The 18,995-nt window shown below is 38.1% G+C and overlaps 1 protein-coding gene across 5 annotated transcripts in view; it reads left to right on the top strand.

Moving 5' to 3' along the window:
- The window catches only part of LOC123536261 (zinc finger protein 76-like), a 171,850-nt gene that overhangs the window by 135,401 nt on the left and 17,454 nt on the right, over nucleotides 1-18,995 (top strand). For all 5 annotated transcript variants that reach the window (XM_045319261.2, XM_045319263.2, XM_045319260.2 and 2 more), the window contains 3 exons: nucleotides 5,310-5,537; nucleotides 13,267-13,382; nucleotides 17,621-17,788. In XM_045319261.2, the coding sequence (XP_045175196.1) occupies nucleotides 5,310-5,537; nucleotides 13,267-13,382; nucleotides 17,621-17,788 (512 nt within the window). The remainder of the gene's footprint in view (nucleotides 1-5,309; nucleotides 5,538-13,266; nucleotides 13,383-17,620; nucleotides 17,789-18,995) is intronic.

Here is an 18,995-nt window from a genome sequence, read left to right as displayed (position 1 = left end):
ATATTTTCACCTTGTGACACGCCTAGCTCAAAAACTATTTGATATAGATTCATGAAACCTTGCATGTGTATTAATCATGATATGAACTTGCGCACCTCTAATTTTTCATTTGGGTCCGCCCCATATTTTCAGAGTTATGGCCCCTGAAATAGTCAAAAATGCACATTTTCACTTTGTGACACGCCTAGCTCAAAAAGTATTTCATATAAATTGATGAAACCTTGCATGATTCTTTATCATGATATGAACTTGCGCACCTCTAATTTTTCATTGGCTCTGCCCCCTATTTTTTGAGTTATGGCCCCTGAAATAGTCAAAAATGCACATTTTCACCTTGTGACGCGCCTAGCTCAAAAAGTATTTGATATAGATTCATGAAACCTTGCATGTGTATTAATCATGATAAGAACTTGCGCACCTCCTATTTTTCTTTGGGTCTGCCCCCTATCTTTTGAGTTATGGCCCCTGAAATAGTCAAAAATGCACATTTTCACCTTGTGACACCTCTAGCTAAAAAAGTATTACATATAAATTGATGAAACCTTGCATGAGTCTATATCAAGATATGAACTTGCGTACCTCCTATTTTTTGTCTGGCTATGCCCCCTATCTATTTTTAGAGTTATGGCCCCTGAAATAGTCAAAGATGCACATTTTCACCTTGTGACGCGCCTAGCTCAAAAAGTATTTAATAAAATCGTTGAAAACTTGCATAAGTCTTTATCCTGATATAAACTTGCACACCTCTAATGTTTTGGCTGGTTCCACCCCTATTTTTAAAGTTATGGCCCCTGAAATAGTAAAAAAATGCACTTTTTCACCTAATTATATACCTAGCTCAAAAAGTATTAGATGTAAATTCAGGAAACCTTGCAGGAGTCTTTATCATGATGTGGCCAAGCACTCTTGGCATTCTTCTTGAGAATCTTACTCTTATTACATAGTTATGGCCCTTGAAATAGCCAGAATAGTGGATTTTTTGTTTGTGATACTCATAGCTCAAAAAGTATAGGGCCTAGAATAATGAACCCTTTTCATAAAATGTTTGTTGAGGCCATTAAGACTGCAAACATTTGAATTATTGCCCCTTATTTGTGACTAATGTACCATTGGGGGGCACACCCTGTGTCCTACAGACACATTCTAGTTGTTAATATAAATAGCTTATTTTGAAAAAAAAAATTTATTATTGGCTGTAGGGAAGAACAGAGACCACTTTTCTGTGGTACAACATGGATGGTACATCCTATTTTTACATGTATTTTGACATAACTGTACCTGGTAAGAATTTTTTTGTGGACTTTTCTTTTTGGAATTTCTTCTTTTTGTTTTTCCTGTCCTTCGGGCTTCAACAGTCAAGTTCTTTAAAAATTTTGCTCCCATCCTCTGATGTAACCCTTCGGGCATATATTGCCCCGCTTGGCAACACTCTTGTTAACACTATTGAGGCCACATTTATGACCCTATCTTCTTGAAACTTTTGTCAGAATGTTCATCTTGATGATTTCTAGGCCTAGTTCGAAACTGGGTCATATGGGGTCAAAAACTAGGTCACCCGCTTAAATCAAAGGAAATGCTTGTTAACACTCTAAAGACCATATCTTTGACACTGTCTTCATGAAACTTGGTAAGAATGTTTATCTTGATGATTCCTTTGCCAAATCTGAAACTGGGTCATGTGGGGTGAAAAACTTGGTCACCACTCAAATCAAAGGAACAGCTTGTTACTCAAATCAAAGGAACAGCTTGTTAACACTGTAGAGGCCACATTTATGACCCTGTCTTCATGAAACTTGGTCAGAATGTTTATCTTGATGATTCCAAGGCCAAGTTTAACAGGTGAGCGATATAGGGTCATGATGACCCTCTTGTTTAGCAATTATTCTCAGAAACAAGATGGTGTCGTTTTAAAAAAATATTTGAAAACGTAGTCTGCTAAGCTTTATCAAGTCACTGACCTGATAAAGCAAAATTTATCATAGCCCTTGATTTTTGCCTTTATAAATCCCCCGCCATGAGTGGTCAGGGGTTATAGGAATGGTCTCCGTCCGTTCTTCTGTCCTTCTGTAACATTTTATGTCCGCTCTTTATCTTCTAAACCCCTTGAAGGATTTTCATGAAACTTGGGTCAAATGATAACCTCATCAAGACGATGTGCATAACCCATTAGTCAGCCATGTTGGTTCAAGGTCAAGGTCACAACTCAAGGTCAAAGGTTTGAGCCTTCCATTTCGTGTCCACTCTGTATCTCCTAAACCCCTTGAAGGATAATCATGAAACTTTGGTCAAATGATCACCTCATCAAGACGATGTGCAGAACTTATGAGTCAGCTATGCCCGCTCAAGGTCAAGGTCACAACTCAAGGTCAAAGGTTTGAGCCTTCCATTTTGTGTTCGCTCTGTAATCTCTGTATCTCCTAATCCCCTTGAAGGATTTATATGAAACCTGGGTCAAATGATCACCTATCCAAGATGATGTGCAGAACCCATGAGTCAGCCATGCCAGCTCAGGATCAAGGTCACAACTCAAGGTCAAAGGTTTTAGCCTTCCATTTCGTGTCAGTTCTATATCTCCTTAACCCCTTGAAGGAATTTCATAAAACTTGGGTCGAATGATCACCTCATCAAGACGATGTGCAGAACTGATGAGTCAGCCATGCAGGCTCAAGGTCAAGGTCACAACTTAGGGTCAAAGGTTTGAGCCTTCCTTTTTGTGCCCACTCTGTATCTCCTAAACCCCTTGAAGGATTTTCATCAAACTTGGGCCACTGGATCACCTCATCAAGAACTCATGAGTCAGCCATGTCAACTCAAGGTCAAGGTCACAACTCAAGGTCAAAGGTTTGGGCACTTTATCTCCTAACCCCTTGAAGGATTTTCATGAAACTTGGGTCAAATGATCACCTCATCAAGACGATGTGCAGAATTCATGGGTCAGCCATGTGAGTTCAAGGTCAAGGTCACAGCTCAAGGTCAAAGGTTTACCCTTTAACTATCCATACCAGTGACGGGGGATTTAGCTGTCTTTCTGACTGCCTTGTTTTGCATGAAGATAGGATAAGTTATAACATTCATCTTATTTTACTCATACATGCCAAGCCATATACCTGCCCTAGATGTGGTAAGATCCATTAATTCTGTAGATAGAATTTTATGGGGGATGGTTGTATTTTCACTGATATCTGTATATAGTACCTCTTGCATTTTCAAAACTGGCATGAAAATTACTATAAAATCATAAATTATTTCTAGAAATAACCTTATTTGCTTATATAGCCATCTACTTAATGAATCAATTCTAGTTTTAGACATAGGGAACTTTTAGCTATGGTTAAAATATCTGATTTTCAGTAAGTGGATTTATGCTCAGTTATAAATCCTGGTATGTGTTGTGAATATCTTGTCAATACCATTAACACTTCTGAGCGTAAAACTTTATAAAGAACAAAGTTTGAATGCCACCTTTCTTTCGAAGTAGAAATCCAATGTTTTTTATCCCCCGACAAAGTCGGAGGGATATAGTTTTGGCGTTGTCCTTCCGTCTGTCCATCCGTCTGGAGCCATATCTAGGAAGTGGTTGGGAATATTTAAATAAAACTTCATATACTTGTTTACCACTATGAGGTTATGAGGCCCGTCAAGTTTCAGTCAGATTGCACAAGTAACACCAGAGTTATGGCCCTTAGAAGTTTCTAGCTTCATAACTTGTGATATATTTGACCTAAAACTATGAAACTTAAACTGAATTTAGATCACCATAATGTGGTTGTGCACACACAATTTTGTCCGCATTTCTTTAGTAACTTCAGAGTTATTGCCCTTTAATTGTTTAAAAATCCACATATTTGTACATAACAAACTTACCATTTGGTAGAATTTCATTAAACTTCTTTCATTCTTTTCCATGAACATTTATTATAAACATGTGAAGTTGTGTACCCACACCCGGTCACCCCCCCCCCCCCCCCCCCCCCCCCCCCCCCCCCCCCAAAAAAAAAAAAATCATTCCTTATTTTAGATTTTCATGAATATTTATCAACATGTAAAGTTGTACTGTTCCCCCACCTCACTCCTCCACCCAGTCATGCCCACCACTCCGATTATGTGCATCCGACCCCCCCAACATTTTTTTTTTTTCATTTTTAATTTTCCATCAATATCTGTAATCAACATTTGAAGTTTTGTACCCTCACCCATTCACCCCCCCCCCCCACCCCCAAACACACACACACAATATATATATATATATATATATATATATATATATATATTTTTTTTTTTTTTTTTTTTTTTTTCATTCCTTTTTTTTTTTTAAATGTTCAAACCTTCAACATGTGAAGTTGTAACCACATCCACCCGCCACCAGCCATGTTCAAGATATCTTACTTGATGTGCTGTCTTAAGGACATCTGTTCTTTTAAATGTACGTGTTAAACAGCAACACTTGGTGCCAAACTACTTGAAGACAATATTTCATTCTAGTTACACTTCAAGCTCACATTTCAAATAACTCCATTTAATTCTAAAATCTAAGTTTATTACAGTAAACATATTCCATTCAAAATAATTTCTTTAGTCAGGATCAACGTAACATACATTTATTATGTACACTTTAAACATTAGTTCTCTGTTAAATTGATTTTGACTAATGAAATGATTTGCTTCTTAGTAACATCCTTACCTTTTTGCCAGATGTATTTTTTTGCCATATCTCACCACAAACCCTTTTGGTAGTGGATACCAATTCATCAGATTTGCTTGTTCTATGATGAATTCTGGTAAACATTTTACATAATATTCTGGTAGCATTTGTGTGTTGTTGTTATTTCAAAGGGGGGGGGGGGGGGGGGGGGGGGGTGAGTGGACTCTTAAGTTTGTACTGTAATAAACAAGTGGCAAATGTTTCACTGTTGTCTTTATATCAGGAGAGAAGCCCTATGGTTTAAACTGTAATCAGATGTGGTAAACATTTCTTTGTCTTTATTTCAGGGGAGAAGCCCTATGGTCTGTACTGTAATCAGTTGTAGTAAACATTTCTTTGTCTTTATTTCAGGGGAGAAGCCCTATGGTTTATATTGTAATCAGATGTGGTAAACATTCCTTTGTATTTTTTTCAGGGAAGAAACCCTTTGGTTTGTACTGTAATCAGTTGTGGTAAACATTCCTTTATCTTTATTTCAGGGGAGAAGCCCTTTGGTTTGTACTGTAATCAGATGTGGTAAACATTCCTTTGTATTTTTTTCAGGGAAGAAACCCTTTGGTTTGTACTGTAATCAGTTGTGGTAAACATTCCTTTGTCTTTATTTCAGGGGAGAAGCCCTATGTTTGTACTGTAATGGGTTGTGGTAAACGTTTCACAGAATACTCTAGTCTATACAAGCATCATGTTGTACACACACATGCCAAGCCATATACCTGCTCTAGATGTGGTAAGACATACCGGCAGACATCTACACTTGCCATGCACAAACGTACTACACATGGAGAGGATGTTACAGCTGAAAGTGAAGCTCTACTCTACCAAGAACAGGCACAAGGTATCTGATATACACATTTCCTACATTACCAAGAACAGGCACAAGGTATCTGATATACACATTTCTCACGTTGCCAAGAACAGGCCAAGGTATCTGATATACACATTTCCTACATTGCCAAGAACAGGCACAAGGTATCTGATCTACACATTTCCTACACTGCCAAGAATAGGCACAAGGTATCTGATCTACACATTTCCTACATTGCTAAAGAATAGGTACAAGGTATCTGATCTACACATTTCCCACATTGCCAAGAATAGGCACAAGGTATCTGATCTACACATTTCCTACACTGCAAAGAATAGGCACAGGGTATGTGATCTACACATTTCCCACATTGCCAAGAATAGGCACAAAGTATCTGATCTACACATTTCCCACATTGCCAAGAACAGGCACAAGGTATCTGATCTACACATTTCCCACATTGCCAAGAACAGGCACAAAGTATCTGATCTACACATTTCCCACATTGCCAAGAATATGCACAGGGTATCTGATCTACACATTTCCTTCATTACCAAGAACAGGCACAAGGTATATGATCTACACATTTCCTACATTACCAAGAACAGGCACAAGGTATCTGATCTACACATTTCCTTCATTGCCAAGAACAGGCACAAAGTATCTGATCTACACATTTCCCACATTGCCAAGAACAGGCACAAGGTATCTGATATACACATTTCCTACATTACCAAGAACAGGCACAAGGTATCTGATCTACACATTTCCCACATTGCCAAGAACAGGCACAAAGTATCTGATCTACACATTTCCCACATTGCCAAGAATAGGCACAAGGTATCTGATCTACACATTTCCCACATTGCCAAGAATAGGCACAAGGTATCTGATCTACACATTTATTACACTGACAAGAATATGCACAGGGTATCTGATCTACACATTTCCTACATTGCCAAAAAATAGGCACAAGATATCTGATCTGCACATTTCCCACATTGCCAAGAACAGGCACAAAGTAACTTATCTACACATTTCCCACATTGCCAACAATAAGCACAAGATATCTGATCTACACATTTCTTACACTGCCAACAATATGCACAGGGTATCTGATCTACACATTTCCTACATTGCCAAGAATAGGCACAAGGTATATGATCTACACATTTCCCACACTGCCACGAATAGGCACAAGGTATCTGATATACACATTTATTACACTGCAGAGAAAAGGCACAACATACCTGATCTACACATAACCTACATTGCCAAGAATAGGCACGAGGTATCTGATCTACACATTTCCAACATTGTCAAGAACAGGCACAAGGTATCTGATACACACATTTTCTACATTGCCACAAATAGGCATAAGGTATCTGATCTACACATTTCCCACATTGCCAAGAATAGGCACAAGGTATCTGATCTACACATTTTCCACATTGCCAAGGATAATCACAAGGTATCTGATCTACACATTTCCCACATTGCCAAGAATAAGCACAAAGTATCTGATCTACACATTTCCTATATTGCCAAGGACAGGCACAAGGTATCTGTTCTGCACAGTTCCCACATTGTCAAGAATATGCACAAGGTATCTGATATACACATTTCCTATATTGCCAATAGCAGGCACAAGCTATCTGTTCCGCACATTTCCCACATTGTCAAGAATAGGCACAAGGTATCTGATCTACACATTGCCTACACTGCCAACAATAGGCACAAGGTATCTACACATTTCCCACATTGTAAAGAATAGGCACAAAGTATATGATATACACATTTCCTACACTATCAACAATAGGCACAAGGTATCTGGTCTACACATTTCCCACATTGTCAGGAATATGCACAAGGTATCTGATCTACACATTTCCTATATTGCCAAAAGCAGGCACAAGCTATCTGTTCTGCACATTTCCCACATTGTCAAGAATAGGCACAAGGTATCTGATCTACACATTGCCTACACTGCCAACAATAGGCACAAGGTATCTGATCTACACATTTCCCACATTGTAAAGAATAGGCACAAAGTATATGATATACACATTTCCTACACTGCCAACAAAAGGGACAAGGTATCTGATCTGCACATTTCCCACATTGTCAAGAATAGGTACAAAGTATCTTATCTTCACATTTCCTATATTGCCAACAACAGGCACATGGTATCTTATCTTCACATTTCCCACATTGCTAAGAATAGGCACAAGGTATCTGATATACACTTTTCCAACATTGTCAAGAATAGGCACAAGGTATCTGATCTTAACATTGCCCACATTGTCAAGAATAGGCACATGGTATCTTATCTTCACATTTCCCACATTGCTAAGAATAGGCACAAGGTATCTGATATACACTTTTCCTACATTGTCAAGAATAGGCACAAGGTATCTGATCTACACATTGCCTACACTGCCAACAATAGGCACAGTGTATCTGATCTACACATTTCCCACATTATCAAAAATAGGCACAAGGTATCTGATCTATACATTTCCTACACTGCCAACAATAGGCACAAGGTATCTGATCTACACATTTCCCACATTCATTGTCAAGAATATGCACAAGGTATCTTGATCTACACATTTCCTATATTGCCAACAACAGGCACAAGGTATCTGATCTACACATTTCCCACGTAAAGAATAGGCACAAAGTATATGATATACACATTTCCTACACTGCCAACAATAGGCACACGGTATCTGATCTACACATTTCCCACAGTGTCAAGAATAGGCACAATGTATCTTATCTTGACATTTCCTATATTGCCAACAACAGGCACAAGGTATCTGATCTACACATTTCCTATATTGCCAACAACAGGCACAAGGTATCTGATCTACACATTTCCCACATTGTAAAGAATAGGCACAAAGTATATGATATACACATTTCCTACACTGCCAACAATAGGCACAAGGTATCTGATCTGCACATTGTCAAGAATAGGCACATGGTATCTTATCTTTACATTTCCTATATTGCCAACAACAGGAACATGGTATCTTACCTTCACATTTCCCACATTACTAAGAATAGGCACAAGGTATCTGATATACACTTTTCCTACATTGTCAAGAATAGGCACAAGGTATCTGAAATACACATTTCCTACACTGCCAAGAATAGGCACAAAGTATATGATATACATATTTCCCACATTGCCAAGAATAGGCATAAGGTATCTGATATACATATGTCCCACATTACCAAGAACAGGCACAAGGTATCATTTTTCACATTTCCTGCATTGCAAAGAACAGGCACAAGGTATTTTATATACACATTTCCTATTCTACCAAGAACAGGCAGAACACATCTCTAATCTACATATTTATACACTACTAAGGAAAGGCACATAGCCTTGAACAGGCACAAGATGTCTGAGTATCAATACATTGTCTATTCTACCAAGAACAGGCACAAGGTATCTGATATACACATTTCCCACATTGCAAAGAACAGGCACAAGGTATCTGATCTACACATTTCCCACATTGCCAAGAACAGGCACAAGGTATCTGATCTACACATTTCCTACATTACCAAGAACAGGCACAAGGTATCTGATATACGCATTTGCCACATTACCAAGAACAGGCACAAGGTAATTGATATACGCATTTCCCACATTACCAAGAACAGGCACAAGGTAATTGATATACGCATTTCCCACATTACCAAGAACTGGCACGAGGTAACTGATCTACACATTTCCCACATTGCCAAGAACAGGCACAAAGTATCTGATCTACACATTTCCCACATTGCCAAGAACAGGCACAAGGTATCTGATCTACACATTTACTACATTGCCAAGAACAGGCACAACATTTCCCACATTGCCAAGAACAGGCACAAGGTATCTGATCTACACATTTCCCACATTGTCAAGAACAAGCACAAGTTATCTGATCTACACATTTCCCACATTGCCAAGAACAGGCACAAGGTATCTGATCTACACATTTCCCACATTACCAAGAACAGGCACAAGGTATCTGATCTACACATTTACTACATTGCCAAGAACAGGCACAACATTTCCCACATTGCCAAGAACAGGCACAAGGTATCTGATCTACACATTTCCCACATTGTCAAGAACAAGCACAAGTTATCTGATCTACACATTTCCCACATTGCCAAGAACAGGCACAAGGTATCTGATCTACACATTTCCCACATTACCAAGAACAGGCACAAGGTATCTGATCTACACATTTACTACATTGCCAAGAACAGGCACAACATTTCCCACATTGCCAAGAACAGGCACAAGGTATCTGATCTACACATTTCCCACATTGTCAAGAACAGGCACAAGTTATCTGATCTACAGATTTCCCACATTGCCAAGAACAGGCACAAGGTATCTGATCTACCCATTTCCCACATTGCCAAGAACAGGCACAAGGTGTCTGGTCTACCCATTTTCCCACATTACCAAGAACAGGCACGAGGTATCTTATCTACACATTTCCCACATTACCATGAAGAGGCACAAGTTATCTGATCTACACATTTCCTACATTACGAAGAACAGGCACAAGGTATCTGATCTACACATTTCCCACATTGCCAAGAACAGGCACAAGGTATCTGATCTGCACATTTCTTAAATACGCTGATATTTCTTATCGCGAACTTACTGTAAAAGCAGAAATATTCGAGAGGGTTTAATTTTCACTATATTCGTGAGGCCCTACATCTTCAGAAAAATAACTCGCATAAATATTCACCATTAGTATAATTCAAATTCAAGTAGGATACCATTTTCACAATTTCACGAATATTAAACCTCGCAAACATACTCAAATTTCAGATGCGCCAAATTTTGAACGAGCGAAAATGTGTGTTTTTTCAGTATATGGTAAAACTGTGCTGGCATTCACCAACACTAGTAGTCTTTACTTTGCAGCTCCTCCAGCTCTTCATAGAACCTAGGCAATGATGTTCTGTTTATACCTTTTGATAAGGTATCATCAAAAAGGTGGCTTCCAGTTTGAAAACATTAGTTCGGATTGACTTACTGTCGCCAAACTTGTTGTATACCAAGCTTATATGAAGAGATGGCTTCACACTATATCTTGTGGTCACATCCAAATTTGTGTTGTTCATATCTCATGAAGTATTTGACCCTGAGTCATGAAACCTCACAGGATTGTTATTCAGCAGGTGAAGTTGTGCACTTGGTGTTTTAATTGGGATGTTACACAGCCAGATCAGATTAATGGCCCTTGACTTAATCAAAATTATGCATAAAAAAGGCCTAAATTTGTATTACATGTGCGTCATAAAGTATTTGACCTACAATTTACTAAACATTACAGGAATATTATTCAGCATGTGAAGTTGTGTACCTGGGTTTTTGTTAGAGATTTCATTCAGCCAGACCAGAGTTATGGCTCTTGATTTAGTCAAAACTATGCATAAAAGGACATAAAAGTTTGTGTTGCAGGTATCTTAAAATGTATTTGACATAGGGTCATGAAACATAATAGGAGTATTATTCAGCATGTGAAGTAATGCAGAGTGGATTTTGTTCAGGATTTCTGTCCGTCAGGTGAAAGTTATGGCCCTTGATTAAGTATAAAATATGCATAAATGGCATGCAAGTTTGTTTCTCATGTGTCTCACCTAGAGTCATGAGACATGTAAGAATATTATTCAGCATGTGAATTTTTACACCTGGAGTTGTTTTTTTCCGAGCCCGCTTGCAGAAACGAAGACATAGTTGTCCATGGCTGTTCAGTGTATGTGCGGCATTATATTTGGCATGAATGTTAACCTCAGTGAGACGGAGTGTCATGCATGAACCCCAGGTTCCTATCTTAAAAGTCAACGTCACAGTTGGAGGTCACAGGTTATGTCAGATCTTGTCTGGCCCGTAACTTTGACATGCATTGAGGAATCTTGTTTATATTTGACATGAATGTTTTACACAATGAGACAGAGTGTCATGTGCAAACCTCAGGTTCCTATTTCAAAGTTCAAGGTCACAGCTAGGGGTCAGAGGTCATTTTAGAGATTGTCCAGGCCATAACTTTGATAAGTATGGAGCAATCTTTTTTTTCTTTGGCGAAATGTTCACCTGTATAAGACGGAGTGTCTTGCGCAAACCTCAGGTCCCTATCTCAAAGGTCAAGGTCACACATGGGGGTCAAAGGTCATGTTAGAGCTTGTCCGGGCTGTAACTGCCATGCATAAAGCAATCTTTTTTTAATTTTTATGCCCCCACTTTGGTGGGGGGCATATAGATTTGCCCTTGTCCGTCCGTCCTTCCGTCCTTCTGAGAATGTTGTGTCGCACCTAGCTCCAAAAGTATTTGACGTAGAGTCACAAAACTTCACAGGACTGTTAGTCAGCATGTGTAGTTGTGCACCTGGGGTTTCGCGTCCGGATTCATTCAGTCATGTAGGAGTTATGGCCCCTGACTTTGTAAAAATTGGTCATTTTAATGTTGTGTCGCACGTATCTCCAAAAGTATTTGACCTAAAGTCACCAAAGTTTACAGGAACGTTGGTCAGCATGTGCAGTTGTGCACCTGGGGTTTTGTGTCCGGATTCATTCAGTCGTGTAGAAGTTATTGCCCCTGACTTAGTTAAAAATTGGTCATTTTAATGTTGTGTCGCGCGTAGCTCCAAAAATATTTGACCTAGAGTCACCAAAGTTTACAGGAATGTTGGTAAGCATGTGCAGTTGTGCACCTGGGGTTTTGCGTCCGGATTCATTCAGTATTGTAGGAGTTATGGTCCCTGACCTAGGAAAAAATTTGTGTCCTTTGTCATGTAGTGTGGGCATCTGCGTCCCATGGACACATTTCTAGTTTTATTTGGCATATATGTTTGCCTCAATGAAACAGAGTGCCGCGTGCAACACCCAGACCTCAGTGGGCTTGACATGTTGCCTGTGAGCATCTAGTTTTTATTTCACACAGCAAGAATCATGGCCCATGGCTTAGTGAAAATTAAAAGTTTGTGTTGTATTTCACCCAGAGACATGAAACCATTACAGTGACAGGAGTATGGGCACTTATGTCCTATAGACACACATCTAGTTTGTAATAAAAATGAGACATTTATATGCCATAAAGTTAAAGTAAAGGCCTTACTCATAGTAGAGGAGAGGGGATTTTCACTGTGATCATCAAAGTTAGTTTCCGGTTTATAACTGTTTTTGGGGTTGACATACTGCCACTAGGCTTATTGAGTAGCAAGCTTATATGAAGAACTGGCTTTGCATTTTATTTGAATCATTGTTACCAAAAAGAGATTAAACAGAGATAAAGATTTGGATTATATTTCTGTGACTTGTGTCAAGGTCACTGTTAATGAAACAGAAAAATGGTTTCCACAAATGTTGAAAATCTGGTATTTAACTACATCATATTATCAGTTACTCCTTAGATAACCATTATTGAATGTAAACAGAGCAGTAAGTGAGAACAGAAATGTTACCAGCAACAACATGATAACTGTAGTTCTGCTTGAAAATGTAACAGTATCAGAATAATTACACAAACAGACAAGTAATGCTTCTGACTGTTACAATCAAGACAGTGACCACCAAAACTTAAAACCTATTTTGAAATTGGAACCTGTGACCTGCTGATTGAATAAAGATTAATGAGTTCTACCTTTTCAGCTATCCAGGTGTGATTGAGTAATAAGTAACTGTTACGTCAAAGGAATAAAACCTTTCATACATATTCTGTATGTTGCAGGTGAAGGGTTGGAGCCCCCTGGCAAGCGTATGAGACTAGGACTGGTAAATCAAGATGATCTCACTGAAGATGGGGAAGGTGCTCTTGTCATTAATGCACCTGATGCTACACAACAGGTATGTCCTGTCAGATTGTACATTTTTGGTGCTTCACAACAGGTTTGTCCTGACATATTGTAATTTCTTGGTGTTATACAACAAGCATGTCCTGTCAGAGTTACTTTCTTGGTGCTACACAACAGGTTTGTCCTGTCAGATTAACTTTCTTGGTGCTTCACAACAGGTTTGTCCTGACATATTGTACTTTCTGATGCTACACAACAGGTATGTCTTGACACATTGTACTTTCTTTGTGCTACACAGCAAGTATGTTGACACATTGTACTTTCTTTGGGCTACATAGCAGGTATGTCCTGTTAGATTGTACTTTCTTTGTGCTACACAACAGGTACAATAGGTTTGTCCTAATATATTGTACTTTCTCAATGCTACATAACAGGTATGTCCTGACACATTGTTCTTTCTGAATGCTACACAGCAGGTATGTCCTGACACATTGTTCTTTCTCAATGCTACACAGCAGGTATGTCCTGACACAATGTACTCTGATGCTACACAGCAGGTATGTCCTGTCAGATTGTACTTTCTCAAAACCTATTTTTACAGCCTTTCAGGAACATTTTCCATCTAAAGATGTGTACGGGAGACTGTAAATTCATAATCTGTTACACCATGTCCGATCCATTGATAAAAGTCTGGATTTTAATGATTAATTGTAAGACTATTGTTGAAATTTTAATTGACTTATAAGTCAGTAGTGATAAAGAAAGTGTTACTATTCTTAAAGGTGTTTTGAGCATAAATTATATTATAGTTCAAACATCTTTTTTATCCAATGACAAGCGAATGATTTTCAAAAAAGTAACCAACATATTTTCGTATTATTTCATAACTGAAAAAATTGGTTCACTTTATTTTGGAAGTAGTACAAAATTAATGAGTGTTCATTGTTCCACCTACTATGGATTTGCCACATTAAGGGAGGCAGAGCAACTGCCAAAACAGGGACTGCATACTAGAAACAATGTGTCTATATAATGAATGGACCAAGTATATAAATTCAAATTGTTTTTTCTTCTTTATATTTCTGCACCTTTCACTCTTTGTATTATCTCCCCGATTTTAATACAGCATTGACTGGGAAGTGCACTTTTTCCTATTGTTCATTAAAATCAAAATGTAACCCGGAGGTCAATTACCTCTACTGATCTAAAAATAAACCAGAGTGCGCTTACTATATACATGTATAAATGTTGAGCAAAAGCAACCAACTGTCTTGTTTTATTTTTAAGTTATAACTGTTAGATTATTATGAGTTAATCATGATATTATATTTTCATTGAATAACAGTATAATATTGTGTTCTACAAACTACTTGTACTGTATGTATTTATAATTACATCCACATGATTTTGTATACAAACAATGTTGGCCTCACCTTCAGAGGAAATTCAAATTCAAATCTTAAACTTTTTTCGCAAAATCACCTTTGCAAAATAAAACAGTAACAGATTCTTTAGTAAGATATTATAACAAGAGGGCCAAAATGGCCCAATATCGCTCACCTGTTATCATTGCACTTAAGGACAAGAAGGTCAAAAAATCATAATCAAGTTCAATCAAAAGAATTAAAGAGAAAATGTAGTTGAAATTTTTTAAAGTTACTTCAAATAAATTATTTCAAATCAGGCCAGTAGTTTCATGCCCGAAGGGTTACATCGAGCCAAAATTTTGACTGATGAAGCCCAAAGGGCAGGAACAAAAAAGGGAAGAAATTTAAAAATTAATCTAAGTCCTCAGAAAAAATATCTAAGTCCAAAGGACAGGAACAACAAAGCGCGGAATTTAACCAAAAAGAAATAAAAATTCTAACAAGGTACAGATATGTCAAAATACACCTAAAAATTGGAGGTACCATCCATGTTGTACCACAGAAAAGTGGTCTCGGTTTTTCCCTACAGCCAATAAAATAAAGTTACTTACTAAAGCTATTTATAGTAACATAAAAGGGAAGTAACTGAAAAAAATTAATTGTAGGTCAACAAAAGAAGGGTCTGCCAAAAAAAAAAACAAAAGCACTGCAATGACGCAAATGCAGAGCAATATACACACAAAACAAAAATCATATGACCTTTGACCCCTAAGCGTGACCTTGACCTTGAAGTGAGCCTTTCCCAAATGCGCTTGCACATTGTTTCGATGAGGTGAAATGTGGGGTCAGGTTTCTTGAAATCCTTCAAGGGTTCAACAGTTACAGAGCAGAAGGGTAATTGCTAACCAACAGACATACAGACTGACAGACACCGAGGTGATAACATAATATGTCCCTTCGGGCGTATAAAAAGGAATCAAGATCTTATGGTGATACAAGTTGTGTGCAAGTTTGGTTAAAATCAAAAAATTAAATGAAGCTGCTATTATGCCGAAAAGGTCAAAATAGCTAATTTTGGTCCTTTCGGGGGCCGTTTAAATCTGGACCCATGATGGGATAATGGCCGGTTCAAGAAAAAGGGAAACCCAAAACCTTTTGGTGACAAAAGTTTTGTGCAGTTTGATTAAATTCAAATCATAAATGAAGCTGTTATTGTGCAGACAAGGTTAAAATAGCTAATTCTGGCCCTATCAGGGGGCCCTAACTCTGGAACCCATAAAGGATCTAACCATTCAGAAAGGAACCCAAAATCTTGGTTCGATACAAGTTGTGTGCAAGTTTTGTTAAAATCAATCATAAAAGAAGCTGCTATTGTGCAGGAAAAGGTCAAAAAAGCTAATTTTGGCCCTTTCAGGGGGCATAACTCTGGAACCCGTTATGGGATCTGGTCAGTTCAAGAAAGGAACTGGATCTAATGGTGACACAATTTTGTGCAAGTTTGATTAAAATCAAATCAAAAAATGAAGCTGCTATGGTGCAGACAAAGGGCAAAAAAGCTTATTTTGGCCCTTTCAGGGGCCATAACTCTGGAACATAAATGGGATCTGGTCAGTTCAAGAAAGGAACTGAGATCTTATGGTGACACAGTTTTCTGCAGTTTAATTAAAAATTTAAATCATAATGAAGCTGCTATTGTGCAGACAAGGTCAAAAAAGCTTATTTGGCCCTTTCAGGGGCCATAACTCTGGAAACCCCTAACGGAATCTGGCCAGTGAAGAAAGGAACCAAGATTTATGGTGACACAAGTTGTGTGCAAGTTTGGTTAAATTAAATCATAAATGAAGTGCTATTGTGCAGACAAGGTCAAAATAGCTAATTCTGGCCCTTTCAGGGCCATAAAATCTGGAACCCATGAAGGAATCTGGCCAGTTCAAGAAAGGAACCAAGATCTCACGGTGATACAAGTTGTGTGCCAGTTTAGTAAAAGTCAAGTCATAAATGAAGCTGCTACTGTGCAGACAAGGTCAAAATAGCTAATTCTGGTCCTTTCAGGGGCCATAAAATCTGGAACCCATGAAGGAATTGGCCAGTTCAGAAAAGGAACCAAAGATCTCACGTGTGATACAAATTGTTGCAAGTTTGGTAAAATCAAATCATAATGAAGCTGTATTATGCAGACAAGGTCAAAATATGCTAAATTTTTGGGCCCCTTTAGGGGCCATAACTCTGGAACCCATAATTCGATCTGGCCGGTTCAAGAAAGGTGATACAAGTTGTGTGCAAGTTTGGTTAAAATAAAATCATGAATGAAACCATTATCGTGCAGACAAGAAATTGTTGACGCACAAAAATAGCAAATTCTGGCCCTTTAAGGGGCAATTATTCTAGAACCCATGATGGGATCCGGCCAGTTTTCGAAAGGAACTGAGATATCATGCCAACACAAGTTTTATACAAGTTTGATCAAAATTGCTTACAAAATGTGGTCTCTATCTTGTTCACAAGAAATTGTGGATGGACGGACTGACGAAGGGTGATCACAAAAGCTCACTCTGTCACTACGTGACAGGTGAGCTAAAAAGTCACTATGTACAAATGTGCAAATTTAAAAAAAATCTTTCTATTGATTCAAGGTAATTTCGAAGAAGGGTTCCCTGTGTTGATTGATGAAAAGGGGCGTTTTAACTATAAGTCGGTTATAGATACACTTATTGACATTCTAAATCATTAAGTTTTGTCTTCAATACACTGCGCTCCGTTTCGGCAAATTTAATTGCATTAGAAAGTCAATAAATGATCTGTAACCTATATGTATGACATTTCTTGCTGAGTTTAGGTACAACCAGTCTTTTCTTGCTAACATTTTTTTTTCTGCAGCAGTTAAATGAATAAATGAACTATGTATGTTTTTGGCATGTTGCAGTTGGCATTTGTTGGATCTGAAGGTTTAACAACTGGTGTAGACATTCTACAATCGCCACTCCACAGTCAGACAACTTTGTTACAACAGGCTGGGGTAGCTTTTACCCTCAGTGATCAGGGTCAACAAGTGTTTGTTATTACAGATCCTGCTCAGCTAGAAGCATTACAGGTAGATACACGTGGTTATTTTGTTTTACTTAAGTTGGTTATTCCAGAGCAGGGCTCGGGAAATTTGCTGGTTTGTTTGTTTCGGACCGATTTGTGAAGTGGAAAAACGATAAAAAAATCAGTTCGGTAAAAATGGAGAAAAGTATAAATTTCGGTCTGAAATCTCGATACACGATCACCTGCCAAGCAGGAAATTGTTGATTGCAACCTCAGATAATCAATAAACGTGTCAAACATTCTGATTGTCACCTTGGTAATAGGTCGGTAATTAGCATGTGACACTACAGTGCTCACGCAGCACATCTGACAGCAGTGTATTATTTAAACATTTTTTTACTGGACCCAAATGCTTCTGACTGGATCCAAATGATTTTGACTGGGACCCACTTATTTTATTTAGACATGTAGCCGACGGATTGTTTTATTTCATGTGTGTTGGCTTTTAGACTAGTTAGGTAAAAACACGGTGCCAAGAAAACAATGCCTTGGCAATTTTATCCCTGCAAGAATTTCTCAGAAAAACTTTGAAATTTAAACAAAATAATGATCACATATAACACTGAATGACTGTATGGTAACTCGTGGTGACTTGTAAATTATTTTTAATGCATGACATACTAAGTTCTTTATTATCCCCCGACGAAAGTCGGAGGGATATAGTTTTGGCGTTGTCCGTCCGTCCGTCCTTCCGTCTTTTCGTCCGTCCGTCCGGAGCCATATCTAGGAAATGGTTGGGAATATTTATTTAAAACTTCATATACATGTTCATCACAATGAGTTCTTGCGGCCCATCAAGTTCCAGTCAGATTGCCCAAGTAACACCAGAGTTATGGCCCTTAGAAGTTTCTAGTGTTAACTATATAGGGTACTATAAATATGGCAATTTCTGCATCATAACTTTTGATATATTTGACCTAGAACTATGAAACTTAAACAGAATTTAGATCACCATAATGTGGTTGTGTACACACAATTTCGTTTGGATTTATTTGTAAATTAAGAGTTATTGCCCTTTAATTGTATAAAAATCCACATATTTGTACATAACAAACTTACCATTTGGTAGAATTTCATTAAATTTCTTTCATTCTTTTCCATGAACATTTATTATAAACATGTGAAGTTGTGTACCCACACCTGGTCACCCTCTTACCTTGATCACACACCTCCCCCCCCCCCCCCCCCCCAAAAAAAAAATCATTCCTTAT

Source organism: Mercenaria mercenaria, chromosome 17 (assembly GCF_021730395.1).
Source record: "Mercenaria mercenaria strain notata chromosome 17, MADL_Memer_1, whole genome shotgun sequence".
In the NCBI taxonomy this organism is placed as follows: domain Eukaryota; kingdom Metazoa; phylum Mollusca; class Bivalvia; order Venerida; family Veneridae; genus Mercenaria; species Mercenaria mercenaria.
Note: the sequence above shows the minus strand (reverse complement) of the source record. Positions and strands in the feature narration are given on the sequence as shown.